At 38.2% G+C, this 23571-nt stretch overlaps 2 protein-coding genes across 6 annotated transcripts in view; both read right to left on the bottom strand.

Annotated features, from left to right (window-relative positions):
- Positions 1 to 2481: 2481 nt before the first annotated feature.
- Positions 2482 to 23571, bottom strand: part of ABTB1 (ankyrin repeat and BTB domain containing 1) — a 32249-nt gene continuing 11159 nt past the window's right edge. For 3 of the 5 annotated variants that reach the window (XM_087923774.1, XM_026723304.2, XM_087923776.1), the window contains exons 7-12: positions 23431 to 23547; positions 18254 to 18369; positions 11650 to 11748; positions 11024 to 11191; positions 8053 to 8256; positions 2482 to 5469 (exon numbers count right to left, since the gene is read on the bottom strand). In XM_087923774.1, coding sequence (XP_087779900.1) covers positions 5263 to 5469; positions 8053 to 8256; positions 11024 to 11191; positions 11650 to 11748; positions 18254 to 18369; positions 23431 to 23547 — 911 coding nt within the window. In that variant the 3' untranslated portion in view covers positions 2482 to 5262. The remainder of the gene's footprint in view (positions 5470 to 8052; positions 8257 to 11023; positions 11192 to 11649; positions 11749 to 18253; positions 18370 to 23430; positions 23548 to 23571) is intronic. The other 2 variants (XM_087923775.1, XM_026723294.2) reach the window with 1 other exon arrangement.
- On the bottom strand, positions 19298 to 22498 carry LOC148126843 (uncharacterized). Its single transcript, XM_087923777.1, has 2 exons — positions 22096 to 22498; positions 19298 to 20879 (listed from the first exon to the last, which is right to left on the bottom strand). Exons 1-2 carry the CDS (start codon positions 22382 to 22384, stop codon positions 19447 to 19449), a joined length of 1722 nt encoding a protein of 573 aa, XP_087779903.1. The 5' UTR covers positions 22385 to 22498; the 3' UTR covers positions 19298 to 19446.

Below are 23571 nucleotides of genomic sequence, written 5' to 3'. Positions count from 1 at the left end.
ATTTATAAATTATATATACTTCATTAGCAATATATTTTATACAAACGTATAATACATATCCATAGGGATAGGAAACTTGTTATATAAACGTGTTGGAAATTGAGTTTTTCTTTCCTCTGAAACGTCTTGTCACACCCTGTCAGCATCTACTTCACTGAAAGCTCTCTTCCTGTGAGCCTTGCAAGCTCAGGAAAAGCAATAACTCCTTTAAGGAGGTGCTGACAGGTGAGTTGTGAATCCCATCCCATCTGAAACACCCTTTGACAAGACTAAGATTCAACTAAGATTTTGCTGCTCCAGAACCATGTTAACCAGTAACCGTTTGTGCCCTTTCCCTGTGCCTGGCTGGCTTAAAGTTCTTCCTTTTTCAGCCAAATAGCAGCAACAGCTACTGATCAAAGTGGTAGCATGCTTTAAAAAAATAATAATCACAGATACCAATTGGCTTTTAAGTAGAATAAAGAAATGATGGCTTTGCAATAACTTATTTATAGCACCTGCTGAGATCCCTCCTCCCCAATGCAACCAGAGAAATTCACACATTAGAAATGGCAAAAACACCTTAGTTTCTACTGCATGGGGTGTAAGAGGATTTGGGCAATTTCAGGAACCGCAGTAGCTTGGAGTGGGCAGATTACTAATAGTCCTAAAGAGCTCCCTGTTCATTGTCTAGATTCTAATGTCCACAAGCTTTACAATATTCGAGAGTTTTGAGTAAAAATAGTACCCTGTAGAAGTGCAAATCCCATTCAAAATCTGAGTTTCTATGTGGATGATGTGTACTTTTATCTAATAATGCACCAAATAGCATGAATCCGGCAAAACTGCAAAAACGCATTTTTAGAGAGAAGTCCATCAAAACTATATTTGATAAAAATGCTAAATATCAAGGAGACATCACTTCTCACATTTTTCTTTTTGAGATTCTCCTCGTCCTATCATTTTCCCCAAACTTCCCCTTTTCAACTCATTCACTTTTCTGTGACCTCCCATTTACTTCACATTATTGTAATGCCCCCACCCTTGCATATGAAAGGAAAAACAAACAATTGGTTAAAAATAACTGATCAAAAAGCTTTGATCAGCCCAAAGTCCCTCTATATTCCTGTTGCAGTACCTAATTGGTGGGAGTTTCTCTTACTAGCTGTTGATGTGCTGAAAGGGGAGGCAGCAAAGACAAAGAAGAAAACCAAGCATGGTTATCATGATTGCCATAGGTAGAGCTGTGGTGGCGCAGTGGTTAGAATGCAGTATTGCAGGCTGACTCTGCCGACAGTTCAAGTCTCACCAGGCTCAAGGTTGGCTCAGCCTTCCATCCTTCCAAGGTCGATAAAATGAGGACCCAGATTTTGCGGGCAATATGCTGACTCTGTAAACTGCCCAGAGAGTGCTGTAAAGTACTATGGAACAGTATATAAGTCTAAGTCAAAGGTGTCAAACTGGTGGCCCGTGGGCTGGATGCAATAGGTGCAGGTTACACCCACCTCAGCTCCACGAAGGGGAAAAACATCACGAAACGTTACATGACAGCAATGTGATGCAGCCAGTTTGACACTGTGGTATAAGTGCTGTTGATATTGCTATGTACTAATCAAGACAAACCTTTAGAAATAATCTATAACAGATGCAATATATGCAGGTCAGGGACTGGCAATAGGGCCAGCACATTTTATGACAGCATTCTTTTACTGAGAAGTGGAGGAAAAAATAAACAAAGATCTTTTCTTTCTTCTCCACTTCCGTGAATAACCAACTCCCAAACATGACTAAAGGTAAATTGTTCTCACATTCCAGGTCCACAATCATTTAGGTGATAAGCATTACAATTTGAATTTAAGGTTGTGGACACCATACACATTGATCTCTGGAACCCCATATACCTTGTGCAAGGTTTGGTTAACATCTTGTAGGATGATATTGAAAGGTTAGGAGTATTGTGAACTAAGGCAGCCAGAATGAACAAGCCTTGAACTACTAAAACTTGGATTGCTTTGGTGAAGTTAGAATGATACCTGTCAATTCTGGAAAGGAGACAAAATATTAAATTACCTAAGAAGAATGCTGGTATTACTTCAGTTTCCCTCTATGTTACTTTTTCCTGGCAAAGCCATGAAAAGCTTGTGCTGATTTCAGTTTTTCGTTTTTTTAAAACCACACAGGATTAAGTACTATAAAATATCAGCATTCATGAGATCAGATTCAGAAATGATGCAAGTTCTAGATCAATAGCCTGATAATTGTGTTAAGTGTCGAATTAAGTGATATCAGTTCAACATATATAAAGCATTTTCCCAAGCTACTATAATCTCTAAAGGATAACTGAAAAGGGTATTCTATGCAACTTCTGGCAATTAAATATGTCATCAGAAAATGTTACTGTTGACTGGAAGATGGCATCAAGGTTGAGTCTTGGGAGCCTAAGTAACATGGAACTTTTGCAGCAACTCAATTTTAGTATTTAATGAGCACAGGAAAAGCAGATTAATGAAATAGACTCTTTATTGCTGCACTCATGCTTATATATTAAGCTCTTAAATACTGTATATAATTATGTTGCAATTCTGTAAAGCTTTACATTCTTTTTATTTAAAATAACACAAGGTTAAAGTAAATTCATAATAGTAAGAAGTCTGACATTTAAGCTTTTTACAATGCAATTAATAGCCAGGAAGACTATACAATAAATAATTAAGAGATCCATTGTTTTCCTAACTTCTTTGGATTTAAGAAAGGTGACTTTTCACCAAATGTTAAATAGGTACTACTGGTGCTTGTTTTTATCCACAACTCTGATTTATACAAAGGCAACCAACAAAATATGAGACAGAGCAAGGGGATAGATAACTCAACAAGGAGCTGTACTGAGAAGCAGCTTCCAAACACAGTAATACTGGTAATTCATTCTGAGTTTACTTATAATTCTCAGTACCATGAACAAAGCTTTGTTCAGCCACCTTCATTGCCTATCTAAAAGTTAACTGGATCTTCACTTGACAATATTTTTAAAAAGTCTTTTATTTTAAAAAAACCCCACCAATAAGTAATTACTAGTAGTAATTTTCTGTGCTTATATCATGTTAACTTTACTAGATATTTGCAAGGAAGAGAACACTAGGATGCTTAAAAAAGCTTACTGTGCTTTGTTTTTGTTCCAATAATTTACTATTTCAAATAAAAAATTGAAACAGAAAAGGTTGTTATAATTTATTCTAGTATGATGTCCATTTATTCACTGGAGGGGGCTTATAAGTTGGTCAAGAAAGTCTAAAATATTTGCCAAAGATGTTTGCCAAAAAGAAATGTCAAGAAATCCAGCATTTTAGTTCCCTTCATTTTCCTCATAAAATGCAGGGGAAAAAAGATCCTGGCCAGGCTTTTATTTATGGCTTGTGAATAACAGACTAGTTCCACATGCTTTTAAATAAGCACCATTCCTTTAAGAGGTGTGCTTTCCTTGGCGTACCATTAAGAATATACAACTTCTTGACCTTATGTGTAAAGAGTTATCAGTGCATGGACAACTGTGCTAGAGTCCAACATCATTTTTGTCACATCAATGTCCCACTAAAGTTAATCTATCAATGCAATTGCTGTAACACTTACTAACAGTAGTACCGTAGTATAGGAAAAATATTGCCTCATAAAGTCAGGGTAAGCCAAATGGGATTTAGTTTTTTCCTTGTCAAATTTCTGTAATGACAAGCACATAATTCTAGGGTGGTTGGGTGACATAGAACCCTGGCTGATCTACTTACTATGGTTTCTATATTATGCACTCATTTTACTGCATTTCCCCCATTTCTCCCTTCCCACTTTCTGAATAGCCAGAATGCATTTTCCATCTATCATTCATATTAATTAGGGGGGGGGGGGGAGTAACAAAGAACATAATGACCTGGACAGTGATAAGACACTATTTACTTACAGACTAAGATCTTAATAATTGTGCAACATGTAAATATGGCATGACGATGCAGATTATGAAAGGTCAGGCAGAAAACTTGACAAATGTTAGTTCAGGGCACCTCTATCACTCTGCTATGCTATTCTGAATTTAGTAATTAAACTAATCTCATGAGTTATCTATATATACCCTAGATTTAATATATACAGAATGGGGAAACAGCACTAGTCTCATTTAGGAAACCTGCCAATCAATTACATAGAGCCAGCCAGAACATCTGTTATCAACAGGTGATCATAGATATTAGAACTGTGTACATATGAATTTCCTACACCTCACTGCATCCAACAAGAGAATGTTAAATTTTCATACAGCCCTTCACATAGGTGACCTTAATGTGAACTGACTTAATCAAAAGGATGTTTACCCTAAAATATTGCACTGTGTAGACTATGGCGTGTGCATATATTCCCATCTGCCATTCAATATATACAACTAGCAAGATGATACTTTCTATTGCCTCACAATATTGGCATCTGCACAAAACAAATGTATACCTCCACTGCAAAGGGAAACAATGCTCCATCGGTCCATTGTGGTATCATGCAAGTAGAACACAGTCACTTGTACATACATACTCCATGCTAAAATTTGTGAATCAGTTGGGTGAATCCCCAAGCATAATAAAATCAAAGGAACATTACTATCTACAGATATGGTAAGCCTCCATGTCTCAATGTCCCTTACAAAATAGTAGGGAAAAAAAGCGGGGGGAGTGCATTTGCACCTAGTGATGACAAAATACTTTATTTCAAGGATCAGAACAGAATTTTTTAAAAGAAGCAATTGGAGTTGATCACCTGATGAATAAGGCAGCTAGACTAGAAACAGAGGGTCTGCTCAGTTCCAGCTGTGTACATTTGGAAGATTAGGCTGTAAGATTAACAGCAGGCAGTCCCAGCTTTTCCTATTCTTATAATTCAGTAAAAGTTTTTATTTCCTTCTTTATCCAGCAGGAATGGCAATGTTCTGAAGGATGGACCTATTTTCATTGGGCTTTTGGGGACTGCAGTTATACGCTAAACGGTACATTCATTACATAAAACATGCAAATCTTTCCTCAACAACATTAGATACACCCAACCATATTTTAAAATTACAGATTCTTCTGGGGACCTGTTTCCTGGAAGAAGAAAAATATTAACCCAGATGCAATAGTCAGTAACACAAAAAATAAGAGAAACTTAAATAAAATATAAAGAAATGGGAAAATCAAATAAGAGAGAAAAAGATGTGAACTTTGCAGAAATGAACTCTGAACTGATACTTCATATAATGACACAAGAAAATCTCCCAGCTTAACATTCAAGTCCGATGCTAGCCAAAAGATTATCCAGGGCATCTAATTTCTGGTTAGCCTCTTCAATGGCACTGTATGTTTGAACGTTGCTGGTTATGTGAAAACGGATGTCATCCACCAGAGGAATAGAATCAGTCTCCTGCCGCTCCTCCACGGCATCAGCATTCTCCTTCACGGCTGCTGCAAATTCCTCAAACTCCACTAACTGAAGAAACAAAAGATAGAAAATGGATAAATCCAGGAGAATCTTTATCAGACTGTTTTCACCTATGCTGTCAATGGCAACAGAAGTACATTCTCAAGTGCACAATCCTGCAGCGTAGGAGTGCAAGTCATCTAACCCTAAAAATCACTGTTTTCACCGGCCTGATATTGCTCTGAGAATATGATGAAACATGTATCTTAAAAATGCAGCCGTGTAATGCTATAACAAAAAATATATATAGTGATGGCACAATCTTTTAAAAACAATAGCTAAGGATCTTGGGATCAAAACCTTGACCCTTGATCTTTTAGCCAGATTGCTTTTAAACACACAACTCACAGGGGAATGTTTGCAGCCTCACATCATAGAAAGTATTGTCTCCACTTTGTGCTTCTGTTTTCAATAGCTCTTCTAATAAACTATAATAATGAAAAGGACTTCTTTGAATTCTGAACTCTGGGGAGAATAGTTCAATATCTCTACTGACTTGGAGATGAGAAGGACAATTACAAAAAAACCAATTATTGGGCCTATGGCAAGCAAAATTGGGCCATGCTTGTTCCTATTTAAAAAAAATATAGGTGAGGAATTTTGTATTAGTGAAACTGTTAATTTTGGGGGGGGGGGTGCTTTTTCACAGACAGGAAACAATTTCACACCTCTCTCAAAGCCTGTTAAGTAAAGAATGTTGCAACTTATGTGGGAGTGCTAATTAGAACCATTTATAACATCAGTGAATTGACTAGGGAACAGTGAATTTCACTAAGGAAAAATTGGTGCTGGCCAAACAGATTTTCCATATTCTATAACCATGTGTGAAATTGCATTGAAGGAAACACCAGCATTTCAGTCAAACACTGGTATGGATATCGATATCTATCTATCTATCTATCTATCTATCTATCTATCTATCTATCTATCTATCTATCTATCTATCTATTATCATCACATACACATACAGTGAATATAACAATGTACTACAGGCTACTTAAAGCATAATTCAAAAATGATTTCCCATCAATTTAATAAGAATGATAAAAGTTGCTTTCTCTATGTGTACAACATAAAGGTACAACATAAACTCAAGATTAAAGAAACAGGCTGTTGGTGCATGTGACCTAAGTATGTATATGATAATTCATTCTTTTAATTATCTCTTGTAGCCCTAAGCTGGTCCATGCAGCCAAGATTTAGTATATGGCAAAAAAATAGAAGATATGAAACCAGTGTTATTTTAATATGCAAACTAGAAAAAATATTTTCCATATGGCAAAAAAATACACAGTTGAATTTATAAATAATAATACACAGACACACACACAGCAAATTCTGTCAACCCATCTCATAAATACCTAGGATGAATATCTCATTCACATGTTACATCTCTATCTAAAAATACCAACCATGTGCTAAGCATATCAGGCAAACAACTGGTTCAGACAAACCACTTCAATTTGCTTACCACATCATCAATAATATAAAATACTTCATATTTATATTGCATATTTTCAAACGTTGTAATACCGCAGCCATATAAATCAGGATGACAGTCATTTCAATACTAACAATTTTGGAGTAAAGGTTTTAAACAAAAAAAAAGTAAATAACTTTCCAATGAATAATAAGAGACTATAGCCAAATAAGAACATTTTCGTATGCATTCTTAATTATATCAATTCTCACTTATATGGATGTTAACACAATTGCCACCGAGGTTCCAAGAAGCTTAGGGATTACATTAACTGTTCTTATGAATTCATCTTGTTCATGACAAATTTAAATCACTTCAAAGAAATTCTAAGAAATCTCTTCATTCTATAAAGGTTTGGTCTGAGAAAATTAAAACGCATCACACATTGGTTAATAACACAGAATATTACCTTAGAACAACTGACAAAATGTGTTCTTTTAGGCCAATTCTGTCTCATTATTGTTAGAAGTATTAATTATTTTTTCCTAGACCATGAGTTTTGGGCAGTACAGAAACATATAAAATATATCATTACAATATCTTGAAGTAGGGGAAAAATCAGGAATTAATAGCATCTTTTCTTTTTCAACAAATATTTTTTATTAAAAGGCATTAAGCTTTCATGAGCTGTAGTTCACTTCATCAGATCATTGGTTGAAGAGGGAATATCTATCATTGGTTTCACTGAAGCTGGCAATGTTAAGATTTTTGTTAATCTTCATATTCTTCTATTTATTCCACCTTTGATGAGATTGCTTTAAATTTAGGATTGTCTTGCTTTTGGCTAAATATAAATTGTAACTGTACATAATATTTATATTGATAAAAGTTTTTTAGATGAAGAAACAGCTCCTTTTTTATGGCAGAGTTATCACTTTTCTCACTATAACATGGGAAATAGTATTTATTTCACTATATGACATCCGTTGTTGTAGACATCAATTTCTATAGAAACCAACTGTGGTTATGGTTATAAAAAATAGCAAATTTTACAAATAAAATAATTGCTTATTGGAACTTAAGTTTTAAAGACCTTTTGTATCAAATATTCATTTGCAGCCTGCCGGACAAATAATATCTATAGTAGCTGTCCTTCAGCTCCTCTTTATTACCTTCTCAATTATCCTTGCCATATACTCTGTGCATTGATCTTCCAATCGGGTCAGCTGGAATAGCTTTGCAATCTTCCAGATGCTGACAACACTGTCTTCATCAAGAACCTGTGCCAAAATTCTCCCACACAGACGCTTGAGCCCAGGTAACAGATACATATCGGCCACACAAAGCACTTCATAGGCGTTTTCAGGAGACAACTGCTGGGACAAAAAGGTATCAATGTCACTAGACTCAGCATGACTCCAAACCAATATGTGGCCCAACTATAAAACAGATTGAAAGCCCAATCTGGATTAGGACTAACGAGACACAGGTTGTAGTCCAACCTCAGCCATGGAAGTGCACTTGGGAGCACTCATACGTTCTCTCCTCAACCTATATCACAGAGCTGTTGTGGGGGGGAATTAAAGGTGTAATGCTGTGTATGGTGCCTAAAGTTCCTTGAGAAGAAAAGAAGTATAAATCCAACAAATAACAAATGTTTTCTGGGATCTTATTCCTCAACTCCCTGATCTGCATAGGCGTAATTTAAGATTAATAAACCTACAATATTGTTAATGATTACACACAGCATTCATATCTTCAGTCTTTTCGTTTATCTCACAATACAGGTAACTAACAATCATTCAAAGTTACAATGGTGCTAAACAAATGGTGTTTATCATGGGTCTGCAATGGGTCTTACAGCATTCCTGCTGATCAAAATTCAGGTGCTTGGAGCATACCATTCACCTTTACATCCACAATGCTTCAATGTCCCCAATCAACCTATCTCCTGACCACCATCTCTGCTCTTTTGATCACTCTGCCTGCACCTCCACCTGACCTTTGTTATCTTCTTCCTCCTGCTAAGAGGTAAAGCCAGCAGCTGTCTCATGAAAGTCAGCTGGGGATGGGAGGGGTGGCAAAGTGCAGGGAGTCAGGGGCAGCAGACTACAGTGTGGCCAAAAGGGCAGAGATGGGAGGATGATGAGCAGGAGGGGAAGAGTCAAAATACACCCTGTGATCATTAATGCAGGCAGGCTGCCAAGTGCTCACATTCTGATCAAATGACCACGTGGCGGCTGCAATGGCCATAACTTCAAGGACTAATATAGTGTTTTTTTTAGCACTGTTAGCATTTCAAATAGTCACTAAACAAATGATCCTTAAATGAGGACTACCTGTATTGTATTTGCAAAGGATACCAAGCTAGGGGGAGTAGTAACATCTTAGGGAATGAAATCCTGATTCGAAATGACCTTGACAGTGCAATTGGGGAAGTGTCTTTTAGCTGGCTAAAGGAAAACAAGGACAGATGGCTTGGTTTGGCAGCATTACTGTTGCCCTGCAGGGCAGCAAAGGGAAAGGGAAAGTGCACAATCTCAAACAATGTTTCACAGAGCAACAAGAGTTCCTGCAGAACAATTTTCTCAAGACTGTGGTGCAACCAACATATCTTCTTGGTGCGATAAATTTAGGGAGAGGACAGATACAATAACTGTGTTTTTTATGCTAGAAAGAAGTCACTATCACTAATATGCTGCTCTATGACCTTATAAAGAATTGATTTGCACTATCTTTCACTTATGCCTGTTGAAGAGCAAATAAGGTTACTGAGCAAAAAAAAACAGGCAAAAAGCAGTTCTTGCGAACAGCAATCTAATCCCTAAAGTCCATTTTCAGAAAAAAATCTGCAGCTATTCTCTGCCTTTGTTCTTGCCTTTCAGCACATGAAGTACTGTGCACATGTACACATGTATACAGTACACATGCAAAGTTCCTCTGCAGTGAAATTAGGCTAGCTCATTGTGAGATATACATTCAAAGTATGGAGATGAGATCTCCACCTCACATTTTACCCATCATACTATTACTACCCGATGGAACTTCCTGGCTCAGATTGTTAATGTTAATTTCTTTTTATACTTAAAAAAATAAGGCATATATTTAAGATTTTATCTTAAAGTTCATTTTGTCCAAATTGGACTGCATAATGAATGATTGAATGTGGCAGTTACATACTTCCATTTTACACTGAAAATTTCAAGATTTCACCATCTTGGGGAAAAAAAAGATATTTAGTGGGCTGGTGTCTATAATCATTTTGACATCACAAACACCATGCTATGATTTCATATCCTCTACCTTTTTGAAGAATTCTCATTAAAGAAATTCATCATTACTTGTGAAAAATACATGTTTAGCAAGTTCCTCAGAACTCAATTGTCAGAATACGATATAGAAAACAGAGCATCCATGCTATAGAGTTCAGTTCCATTAAGAATTTTCTAAATTCTAAAGCTGCTACTGAGACTTTGCACTATATGCGACAAGAAAATGCAGCATAAAAACAGCGGAAACTATTTTTAGCTCTGGCCAGTTTGCTAACTGTCTACTGCCCTCTCCTGGCAAACTGACCACTCTGTGCACTCGGGTTTCTGTAAAGTCACTTTTCCATTGAGCTTCCTTCTCCCTTTATGGATATACATCCCTGTAGTATTCTTGGCAATCACTACAGTTTCTGTTTCTGGGACTTTTTTTCCCGTCTTTCCTATTAAGCCAATAGTATACCGTACAAAAAAGAGAAAAAAAAAGAACATGTGTCTATATATGCACAAGTGTGTGTATGCATGTTGTATATGCATATGTGTGTGTGTGCATGTGTGTATGTATACACACACACACACACACAGATATATGTGAAAGTAAAGGCCAAAATGGTCCCAGTGATTGTACAAGTATTTGGGACTGTGACTCCTAAGCTGGGAAGAGTGTGGCTCCCAACAGGTCCCAGGATCAACATCAGCACTCCCTTGTCCAGAAGACTGCAGTGCTAGGAACAGATAAGACATTTATCTTCAAAAAAATACAGCAAGCATCGTACAATGCCTGTTCTGCCATGTTTACTTTGCTCTATAACACTGTCATCCTTGCTAGAAGGACTAGCCTAAAAGGCCTCATGCTGAAAAAGAACCCCAGCCTCACCTCTGTGTCATCACTATAGATGTAATATAGAACTCTGATGAAGATCTCCTCTGAAATGTCGTGAAGAGTCACCACAGGGATACTGGGTTGGGTCTGTAGTTCCTCACTCTCTGAGAAGTGGTCCTCTAGAAGGGCTTTGAAATAGTCACTTCGGCCACAGAAAAACGCCTTCAAAAAGAGAAAAGAATATGTACATGTATGCATATGTACATGTGTGGGTACATATGTCTATATATGTGTGTATACACACACACACACACACAATAATGGAATCTTCTTAGTTAAAATAAGCAAGCAGCAGGATCCAGAAAAGGGTCTGTGACAAGGCAACTATCCCAAACTTTTTAAAGATCAAAAAGTCATCAAGCTTGCCATCTTTTATCTTTATTTTTTGTTTTATTGGCTTTATTGTAACTTGGTTGTTGTGAGCCACCAAGACTCATTGAGAGTTAGGAGGCATACAAGTTTAATAAATAATAATTTACTATTATCTCATTCCTATTCTGGAAATGTCCTACAAGATGTCCCATAAATAAATGAGTGAGTATCACTGGTTCTATACAAGATCTTTCAATATTGAGCAATAGAACAAGAATCGACCCAAGTCAAATCAATGCACCCTATACCTTGTGACACAGGAAACTGTAATTTGCCACTCGGAAACACAGATCAGGATAACTACTGAAGCTGTCGGTGCTATCAAAAGGCAACTCTCCAAAACCTACCTATACACAAAAGAGAAATAAAACAACTTTAATATTTGACAGTATATTTAATAACATTACACTACATAAATGCACAATAATATATATGCATAATATCCAAATATAGTATAACACAATACATGATAGGAGAAATATTGCTCTTTTACCAATTTTATCACTCTGGTACAGGATTAAATCTAAACTTTGATCAGACTTGCTTTTTACCTTAATCCCAGTGACGTTCTAAGTCTCCCCAACCACTCCATTTTTTAGGATACTTCAGTAAATTAAAGAATGCCCTTGGTTCTTTGGGCTTGGACAGCTGTTTGGCTGTAATCCTGAGTCTGCTGTCTTTAATATTTTTAAATCTATACTCTTTGTTGCATCATAGATCGACAGTCTATGTAAGACTATGAAACTCTATGTTGACTTTCTCAGAAAGTCAAATGAGCTGTAAACCAGCATTATTCATACATACATCTACAAATACATTAAGGGGCCATATCTCTGTTGAGGGTTTCTATTACCGTGTTTCCCTGAAAATAACTCCTATCCTGAAAATAAGCTCTAGCATGATTTTTATGCCCCTAATATAAGCCCTATCCCCCAAATAAGCCCTACTTAAGAGCCTGAGCAGCTGGCCTCCCATCCATTCTGTCTGGTAGCTTGTGGTGCCGCTGATACAAGGTGAGGCGAGGTAGGTGGGGGGTTGGAGCTGCCCCACGCATCCTGCACTGCAGCCAGGGCAACCATGCTCCAACAACTGCCTCATGGTGGCAGCACTAGTAGCCATGCCAAGCACTTCTGCTTGCTCATGGATGCAATACAGCAGGAGGCCGAGCGATGTGCCAGTGCCATGGCCACGAGGCAAGGCAGGTGTTGGGATGTGGATGGCCTGGCTGTGGAGGCCCTGAGGTAAGCCAGTGTGGGGCATATGGGTCAGCTTCATCAACCTGCCTCACCTCGAGACCATGGCACCAGTGTATTGCTCGGCCTCCTGCTTCATTGCAGCCTCAAGCAAACAGAAGTAGGCTGGCAGCCATGTGGGGTTCTGCTGGACAGGGCTTCTGGAGCTGCCGCTGCAAGGAGATGCAGGTGTCAGTGTGTGGGTGAGCTGGCTGTGGGCCCCCCAAGGTAAGCCAATGTAGGGTGCATGGGGCAGCTCCATCCTCCCACCTCATGGCAGCAGCCCTTGGACACCACATGGCTTTGTGCCCCACTGCGGCCATGAGAAAGCAGAAGAAATGGGCCTCACATACAAGGGGGAAAAATAAGACATTCCCCCCAAACAAGCCCTAGTGCTTATTTTGACACCCTCCCCCCAAGACTGGGTCTTATTTTGGGGAAAACAAGGTAACAGAAAAATTACCATATGGGCCAGCAGAGATCACCTGGCATATGCTAAATACAATACAATATAATAAATGCTGTCTAACAGGAAACTGGTATAAAATGATTTATGGTAAATGTTCTGTTTATAGCAAATCAAAATATTTTGTCCCAATGTTTAGATATGCAGACCAAAGCTTTTTATGAGTTCCATATTTTATTAGTTTACTTTTGTTAACAGAGCCAAAAATGCAGGGGGAGTGCAGAAAAATATGAAAAGGATTTAACATAGAATTAAAAACACATAATGCCCGATTTCTGAATGCTCGTCAATATAATCCATGCGCAATCAAAGGATGTGTGCAACTTCATAGAGTCCTTTTATTTGGTATGTGCTCAGGCTTCAATTTTCTGCCACACATTCTCCAAAGGCAGTGGGAACTTTAGCAACTTCTCGGTGGAATAAGAATGGAAGTTATATATACTTGGGATAGTATGAAGCACAAGAGCTCTCACACAACTATATACTTCAACTATTACAAAATGAAAAGCACAGTTTTTCTATATCTAACATGCCGGTATATTGGAAAGGGAAACATCCAGAATTTGGGGTTTACCCCAAATATAAAAGTTTATTTTCCTAAGGCTAGTGGGGTCTGGAGAGTTGAATGAACTGACTGGGTTAAGGCTGGACTGAACCCACAAGTATTTTTTTCAATGACCTGAAAAATGATAACATTTCCACCAAACAGAATGGCTACTGGAATAAAACTATCTGAGCTAGCAGTATTGACAATAGCAAGCTTTTTGCAAAATATTACAAAAAAGTGAGACAAAATGAGGCTGTCAATTCAGGTTAAAAGTAAAATTATGAGTAGGTAAACTGCCCATCAATATTATATAACTTTGGTTATCCTAAGAAATATGGATTTTTTCCCCCTTATATGAAATGAACTCATTTATGTTCCTGTTCCTTTAATGCTTTTGGAACCCAAAGTGCCATAAAGTTTTACAAATGATACAGTTTAGCTTTCACCAGTATTTTACCTTGATAGAAGTAATTCAATCTATGTTCTTAAAGAAACTGCATGCCTACAGTATTCCTCCATGTGGAGGACAGATTTATCTGCAGTTATGTGAAAAAGTAAGTACACCCCATTTGATGTCTGTAGAGATTCTCAGTCATCCAGGTCATGGTTGTCCCAAAGGTGCTTTTTCAGGAGGAAACTGGACTTTCTGTTTTTTCTTTTGAAGACATGAACCAGGAGCACTGCTCGGGTGACCCTGAGGACAGAGATTAGTATTTCAACGACTCTCTAAAAGGATGAAAATTACTAGCTATCTGCAAGGAATATAAGTCCTTCCATTCCCCACTATCCTGTCAGAGCTGAAGAAGCTTCTTGGATGAAAAGCAAAACATCTTCAAAGAAAAAGAAAGAAAGTCCAGTTGTCTCCTCAAAAAGCATCTTTGGGACACCCCATTTGATGTTTCAACTTTTACAATATATTTCAAAATACAGATATTTGATCTTCATTTCAACAATGCCACTAAAGGAAATATAACAAATATCATGCACCATTTACATTTTGTAGTCTATCTTGTAATTTAAATAAACCTAAATGAAAATGTCTACAGGAAAATTAAGGACACCTCTACATTTATCATTACCTCAAATATCTAGAACTAGACTCAGGTGCATGAGATCAGGTACAAATGATTAGAACTTGGTTACAGAAGATCTGGGAGGAGCCTGTCTTGTTAAAATCTCAAGACATTTAATTTGTTTGCTCTTTGCTGTTGAAGTGTGTAGTATCACCATGCCTAGATTAAAAAAAAAACACTGAGGCCTTCAGAAAGAAGATTATTGATGTCTATAGGTCTGGGATTGGATTTAAAAGGAATTCCAAGCAATTGGACATTAATCATTCCACTGTCCAGAAGAACATCTACAAGTGAGATTTCAAACAACTGCCAAGTTGTCCCAGTCAGACCATTCTAGTAAGTTTGGCACGAGAGCAGAAAGCAAGATGCTGGAAAAAGTCTCTAAGGACCATAGAATGCTATATTCACAACCTACCAATAACTCTTGCCACTACTGAGGTCAAAGTGCATGAGTTTACTTTTAAAAATAGAGCTGCACAACTTAGATCTACATGGAAGATGTGCCGTGCGAAAACTTTGCTGTCCAAACAGAACACCAGGGCAAGACTAAAGCTTATTCCTGGTTTTTGCCAAGACCAGGACTTCTGGAACAATGTACTCTGGACAGAGGAGACAAAGATAGAGATATTTGGCCAAAGTATACATCAGAGGATGTTTGATGAAAACCAAAGACAGAATTTCACCAGAAGAACCTGATACCAACTGTAAAACATAGTGGCAGGAATATGATTTGGGGCTGTTTTGCTGCATCAGGCTCTGGGCATCTCACCATCACAGAATCCACTATGAATTCTTCATTGTATCAGAGGATGCTCAAAAATAATCTGAGACCATCTGTCAGAAGACTAGAGCTCAGACAAATGAGAATTTTGCTACATGTCAATGACTTAAACATTCCAGTAAACCCCCCCAAGGAATGTCTGGGGAAAAAAAATAAAGAAATGGAGAGTTCTCTAGTGGCCAAGTCAAAGTCTGGCTCTAAATCCCATAAAGATGTTATAGAATGATTTGAAATTGGCTAGACACAGCTGAAAACATTCTGCATGGAGAAGTTAGAAGTGAGAGTTCCTCTCCATCAGTATTAGAGACTGATAGACAGTTAAAAGAAACACCTATTTAAGGTTGTTTTTGCCAAAAGGGTCAATTACTCAAGAGTATTCTTCTTGTACAGGAGGAGATGAAATGTCTGTTAAATTTTTTTATTGAATAAATGATTGCAAAGTCAATTTTTTATAGTTCTTTTGATTCAATTATACATTACCTTTACCTTTATATACTGCATGAATGAAGATATTTTATGTCTACGTTTATTGAAAATGAAAAAAAAACCTGTACATGGAGTGTACTTAATTTCTCACAGGACTATAATCTCTAATATAGTTGGTAAATGCCTGTAAATAAAAAGTTACACTGGTATGGATTTCCCCTACAGTCTTTATGCCTTTGAGTTATGGGACAGAAAGATGGGGGAAAAGTGAAATCCTTAACACAATTATGTGAGAAAATCTTTTGGCCAAGAATCTTGATTAGTAAAATTTACATGTTTGTGTATTTTCATATTTTATTTCCTAAAATTTAATTGGCAGATATAGGAAAATATGAAAGATATGGCTTAGAAACAATGAAATACTGGCTCAAACTCCACTGTACTACTATAGAATAACAAATGATAGAATTTTAATCCTGCCTATGAATAATTTATTAGGATACTCTGGCAAAGATTTTCTTTTTTTTTTTATTGGGACTATACTATATCATGAAGAATAGTAAGATTTTTGTGCGACTGCCAGCAAAAAGTGAAAACAGATAATGTCTAATTTAGCAATTCAGGCTGCTTTTTTATCTAATATGTTACAAAGCCTTTATTTATTGATTTATGTGCCGCCAGATTCCAAGACAACTCTGCGTGGTTCACAATACAAAACAAGTAACAATAAAATAGAACAATACAAGTGAACAAGATCAGCATCCAATGAAAAAAATACATAATACAGGCAGAAACCCATCTAGCAAGAGGACCACATCTGTTCTATCCCAAGGCCTAGCAGAACAGCCAGATTTATAAGGCCTTCTGGAAACAATCAGAGTGAAGCCACACACATTTCTGAAGGGAACTTCATTTTGAGAGGATAGACACTGTGACAGAGAAGACATAGTTCCTGATCCTGACAGATGGCACTGTTTAATAATAATCATAAAAACCTGGACTGCATCAACTCTGCCAGCTTTTAGTAGTTGGACAGAAACCATGGATAGGTGGTTCCTCAAATAACCTGGCCTAATGCCATGCGAGCTTGTAATCAGCACACTGATTTGCACCTGGAAGCATAATGGCAATGAATGTCACTTGTGAAACAATGGTGTCATGTGGGCATATCGTGACATGCTAAAAACTGCCAGCATCAGTATTTTTTGGACCAGCTGAAGTTTAAAAGTGCCTTTCAGGAGGAGCTCCGTGTATAGCATGCTCCAATATTTGAGCCATGGGGTGATTAGGGCATGAGTGACTGTCTGAAGGTCTTCCAATAGAGGAAGGGGCAAAACTGTGCTGACGAAACTATGTAAAGACCTTCTTGGCCACAGCTGCCGCCTGACCTTTGATAGGAGCTGGGAGCCAATCACATATGATATACAACCCCATACAAGAGTAGAGATGGAAAAACCCTGGACTTGGGGGACCCCAATATCCACAGCCATTCAATTTGATAGGATTAAGTTGGAGCTATTTCTCCTCATCCAGATCCATATGGAATATCCCTTCACTGGAATAAGACTGTGACATCATCACTTGGCCAGCTCAAGATCCAGATGTATATTGGGTATCATCAGCATATTGATAATATGCTGGCAGATGATCTCAGTTTCATGTAATGTTGAACACAAGGGGAGCTAGTATTGAACTACGGCACTGCACAGGACTGATTGGAACCAGCCATGAAGGAAGAGAGTTGCTGTAAACACTGTTCCCAATTTCCAATCCCCACAGCCAATCCAAATGAATACTACTACACTGATGGTGTCAAAAGCCCAAAAAATTCAAGGAGCACAAAGCGAATTGCATAAGTCTTAACCCAGCTCTGCAAAAAGGTAATCAACCATCACAACCAAGGTTGCCTCTTGGCTAAATGCCAACCTGAGACATTACTGAAACCAAGATAATTTGCTTTCTCCAGGGTTCTCTGCAACTGCAGCTAATCACTTGCTCAATAACCTTCCTTAAAAAGAAATAATTGGAGACAAGATGTTAAATTGTTCAGAATTGTTGGATTCAAGGGCAGTCTCTTGAGGAGAAGGAATACCACTGTTTCTTATAAGGTTGAAGGCACCACCTTCTCCCAGGCCAATAACACAGCACAGACCAAACTGTAAAATCATCTCCCCGACCACCTTAATGACTCAGGGGGGTCCTGGATCTAATAAATAGGTGGTCAAATAATTATCAGGCAGAATATTAAACTAAATGTAATTATATTAGATTATTCAAATGGAAGAACACATCAAAGAGGTGGAAACGAGAAATGAAATACTTCCTACCCTGAATTCAGCTGGCAAGGCACACTCTGCTAGCAGAGCGAGGTCTTCCTGCAACCGTGAATCACCTGATGGTTCAATTGTAAGCACCTTTACACAGGTGCCTGGCTTGGAAGAAACTAAAAGAAACAAAAGCAAAAATATCGAAACTTTAAAATACAGGCATGATATTCCCCTCTGAAAAAAAAATCTTAAAAGTAGCCAGGGGTGCAGGGGTTGCTTAAGCACCCGCCGCGGTCCGCGCAGCACCCCAGTGGGAATTAAATTGGCAACGCCCCCTTGAAGCTTTAGCAGAGTAAAGTAATCAAAAGTGATTTTTCAAGGTGAGTCTGCATGATAGTTTTATTATTTGACAAAAAATAAAATAAAAAGCACCACGAGAATGCTCTCGGGCAAAGGATTTCACATTTAAAAAATAAAACAAACAAACAAACAAAAACAACAAACAACCCCTGCTTAACAGACAGAAAAACAGCCACAATGCTTCACCTCTAACTGGACTTTCTCTTTGTTCCCTTTCCTTTGATCAGCATTGCTTCTCTATGCTTCTTTCTAGCTAGTTGAGCTGATATAGCATAACTTTGAGTCTGGCCTGTCTTTTGGCTACAGTTGTATTCCTCTTCAGTTCCAGATTGGCCCTCTTTGCTGCAAGCTTCTGTTTTATTATCTTCAGTTCTTCCATGTACGATTTATGTGCCCTTCTCATATTTCTTACAAGACTTGGATTCACTGGGTCATGTTCAAGGTCCTTCCTTTGATGCTGCTGTACAGCAGACGTCCCTGAAGCCTTCAATGAGTATTTAACACTTTGAAGAGCATCAAATGTCCTTATGCCAAGGCGAGATGTCTTGGAAGTTATAATGTTACCCATTAGGCTGAAAGAACTCTCAACTTGAGGTCCATGGAAGCAGCTCATGATTGCTTTCATCATCTTGAAGAGGCAAGGATACTTTCCTGCTGAAGCAATCCCAGTCCACCAGTTGTCTATCATTGCTTGGTCTGCTGCACTAGGTATCCTGGCATCACTGTGATACCGGTGAACCTCTAGTATGTAGGGCTCTACCTCTGAAGCTTCCAAGACATTTGGTAGAAGCTGTGGAAGTGCCTTCATGCACTTCAGTGCTTGGGAGTGTCCTCTCACAATGGGGTCTTGCTGAGAAATGAGCAAGTAATTTGTTCTTGATAGGCAGTTTTTCCTACAAGCATTTTCCAGCTGAAACATAGGCAGACCTTGCCCTAGTAAGGAATCCATTCTTCACCTCCTCCTTCTCTTTCTTGAGAATCTCTTTCGCTTCAGGCCCAACAAACATGTCTATACATGGTAACAAAGAAATCTCAGCTTGGACATCTACTGCACATACTTTACAGTCACGAAGTACTTCTGGCTTCACAAAGCATGCAAAGAAGTTCTTTGTCAAGTCTACAACTTCATCATGCAGTTTGTGGATTTTTGTTTCCTTCTTCTGAAACACCAGAACAAACTTCTTCAATAGAGGCAAGGAAGCACAGTAGAAATGGAGGAGCAATCTTGTGTAGCTGCGATCCACAAACAGCTTCTGTGTGATTCTTTCTTTTCGTTGTTCCCCCTCTCCTGTCATCTTCTTCTCTCTGAGCTTGACTTGAATTGCTCTGATAGCCCTGACAGCTTCGTCTCCAATATCCTTTGTGTTGAAGATACCCTTGCACAAAAAGACAAAATTCTGACGATCGAATGAAGGTAGGAAGGAGAAGGAGAAGATAGTATACACTTCAAACAACCTTAGAGTGTCAACTGCTACATCATACGCACTAAGCCACCTGGTTGGAACGTATCTCTCTGGCATGGTGAACTTTACTCCAAGAATGATGCTCAGCTCCTCCAGGTACCGGTGAAGATCCGTAGACCATTTGAAATCATTGTAGATGGAGGTGAATAGCTCTTCTAAATAATGTTCAAAAGCACTTGAGAACTTCTTGCAAGAATTGTGTACATGATGACACACATCTCCATCAATGTCCAGGAGATGAGGAGCATGCTTTGTCCTTATCCGTGTCCCCAATCCAGCCTTTAAGCCCCTCATAACATTGCAGGAATCCATGAGAATAGACATGACATTTTCCCACGGTATGTTGTGTTGTTTTAGCAATGCATCGATTTCTTTTTCAAGATTCTGACTGTTCACCACTATCAAACTAAATGAGGCAAAGTGCTGAATTATAACCTTCTTCAGAGAATCAGAGTAGTAGCTCACCAGGACAGTCAAAATTTTCTTGTTGCTGTCAGAGGTTGCCTCATCAATGTTCATTGAGAACTTGCTGCTTTGCAGGTCCTTCACCAAGTCATCTTTGATAGTCTTTGCAAGGCCATATTGCATTTTATATGATGCACTATTTCTGTCCATGGAGAGTTGACTTCGGACCTTGGGATCTCCAGCAAGAGCCTGTGACAAGCTGATCAAATCTGGTGCCAAGCTGAATGGAAGCGACTTCTCTGCAAAAAACGCCAACAGCATGGCCTCGTGGTTAGTAACTCTGTCCACAAGAGGAACCGAGGCTTGAAGAGGTGGACAAGATGGTGCTACGTTTGACTTGACCGAAGGGTGCAAGCCATACGTTGAGATGGAGGTTGATGTTGAGGGAGCAAATGCAGCTGTAAAAAGAGAGAGGGAGAGGTAAAACAAAGTAATATGACATCATAATAATGATGATGATGATGGTGATAATAATAACTACAATTATAATTATTATTATATTATTATTAATAACAATGTACTACTATAAAGTTTATGATACTATGTACTGACATTTCCTATATAATTAATATTACAGGAAAGAAATAATTTTTGAAGATATTGTGAGATTTGTCGCGCTTTAAAACATTTTTAGAAGTACAATTTATGATGCATTTACTTCATGTTTCAATACCAAAATACCTTGAAATTATTTACAAATTTATCTTCCCTAAAGTCATAAATGTTCATAGATTTCCTCTGAGGCAGATGTTGAATTGGAGGCATGATTTTTCTCCTGATCTTAACTTGCTGAGTTCACAATTGGTTATTTACATGTTGTTTATTCAAAATTGTTTGTGATCAAGTCTAATTATATGTTTATTCAATTATTTTTGGTTTGTGATGCTATATTAATTAATATGCAGGGCCTTCACGAACAGTAAACCAGTTTATAATAACCACTGATAAAGCTATCCTGGGTAAAAAAAAAAGACTAAATAAATAGAATAAATAAATAAATTGAAAAATAAGTTTGGATGCATTCACTAAACACTCCTTCAATCACTTAATCTCTAATTAAATTTCATCAAATAAATCAAACCAGCATAAAAACCCCATTCACGTAAGATTGGAATGGAGCCGTCTATTCAAGCCGATCAACAAACCCCCACAGCACAGAGATTCGTGCCACCAGTATTCACCCCCGGAACTCTGGCAGGGCTAGCCTGCAGTACACCCCGATATAGTCAGCCGGTTTGCTTCGGCAATTCAGGGATCGTATCGAAATTGCAGTCAGCACCACTATTCAATGACTAATTAACTTCACAGAGGGGGGAAGATTTGGGGCTAAAACACACAAATTTTTCATGTAAAAATTATCTACACACTCTACAGTAACTTTCCAACGCCAATTTTGGGGATTTACAGTTTTAAAATCGAGGGATTTCATGAAGAGTTTTCCGTATATTTCGAGCTGGGCATCCCTGCAATAGCACTGTCTAAATGCCGATCCCGTACACACGCAAGCACAAATATGAAGGAACGAATTCAAAGTTTTAGTTGTAACTTGGTCCGGACGTGAAGACAGAAATGATTACAAAACATAAAATAAATGAGATCACAGATGAAACTTACCACTAAGGCTGTAATTTGTCTCCCTAAGTTTCTTCACGTCCATGTGTTTCTTCTTTGTCATATGCCGCTTTATCACAACGAGGCCACCCTTTGCATAGGTGATAACACTTTCACACCAGACACAAAATGCTTTCCCTGGTTCCGTGACTTTTCTGATGCATTCAGATATCATGGTGCCATCAACAGTTCTCTGGGTCCATTCCCAATTCCACTTGTCACGGACAGTTCCATCAATTTTCCTGACAAGGGCTTCATCCTTTCTTTCCAAAATTTTCCCCCAAGAAGCCATGCTGTTTTTGCTGTCTTTAGATACGGGAGGCCAAATCCAGCATGTGCATAAGCAACGGCGATACACGGCGTGTTGTAAAAGTAGATATTTTTGCGTGATTAATTTTCGCACTTGGTCGAGTTAAAACAATTTCGCTTGTTTCTAATTTCGCGGAATCAAGACGTACATAGAGGTACGTATAACAAGCAAAAATATTTGCGTGCTTTTATTTTCGTGCTGTCTGGTTGCGCGAAATGCGTGAAAATTTCCACACCGCGACTTTTGGGCATGCGTATGACTGATCAAAACACAGGCCGTACTCAGGATGCCAGCACGTGCCCCAGCCCTCGTACACTAGCTCGCTCTGCCTGGCTGGCGCGGCTCATCGCCGCGGAGCTAGCTCTGATCGGATCAATCGGAGGCGCGGAAAGGTCTAGACCGACGTAACAGAAAAGGATCGAGAGTTTATGGCAAAAATGAAAAAAAGTACGAATCACTGTTCGGAAAAGAAAAAAATCGGAATTCCGATTTTAGTCGGAAGAATATCATGCCAGAAAATACTGAATATTTTATTGATATGTTCTTCTAACACGAGCTAGAAATATACATACATTATATTATATAACCTCTACATAACCAGCATACCTAGGGATTGAACCAGCATATCTAGGGATTTCCCTTCACTTTATTTCCACACAGGCATCTATGGGCAACATGGTACCCAAATGTCTTAAACCAAACTACTTAAAAATCTGCCCACTTCCATTAAAAGACTAACTTTAGCTTGACAGTTTCTGCACATGATACAATTGCAAGATTCAAGGGATATATACAAGAGATAGTGTTTTAGTGTCATTTTCTTTCATTTCCCCATAAGATGAAAGATATTCTGTTTTAGACTTTTGATCTATTGTTCAATGTTAGATACTATGGTTACCGATTCTAGTATGATGAACTAGATATTGTAAAATAGATAAATTTGCTTTTGGTAATTAATATGAGAAAGGGCTACTTTTCCATTTTCCGATAAAAAATGACAGGGAGATAAAGAAGATTGGGAGGCTTACCAAATTCATACACCTTTTTACATTTGGTTTCCAAGTCTTCAATGAGATCTTGGAGCTGACATTGTTTGGCCAATCTCTTGCAGTCATTTACATATTCTACATCTATGTCCAAACACCCTGGTGAAGAAAAGAGAAGTGCTA

The sequence above is a fragment of the Pseudonaja textilis genome, chromosome 2 (genome assembly GCF_049901715.1).
Source record: "Pseudonaja textilis isolate UNSWEBS1 chromosome 2, rPseTex1.2, whole genome shotgun sequence".
In the NCBI taxonomy this organism is placed as follows: Eukaryota; Metazoa; Chordata; class Lepidosauria; order Squamata; family Elapidae; genus Pseudonaja; species Pseudonaja textilis.
This window is presented reverse-complemented; position numbering and strand designations above follow the sequence as displayed.

What these genes read in the sequence shown, in the direction of transcription:
- LOC148126843 (XM_087923777.1), bottom strand. Translation starts at nt 22,384, where the DNA reads ATGGCTTCTTGGGGGAAAATTTTGGAAAGAAAGGATGAAGCCCTTGTC. An exon ending in GACAAATTACAGCCTTAGTG is followed by an intron (nt 20,880 to 22,095) that starts GTAAGTTTCATC and finishes CTCTTTTTACAG; the next exon opens with CTGCATTTGCTCCCTCAACA.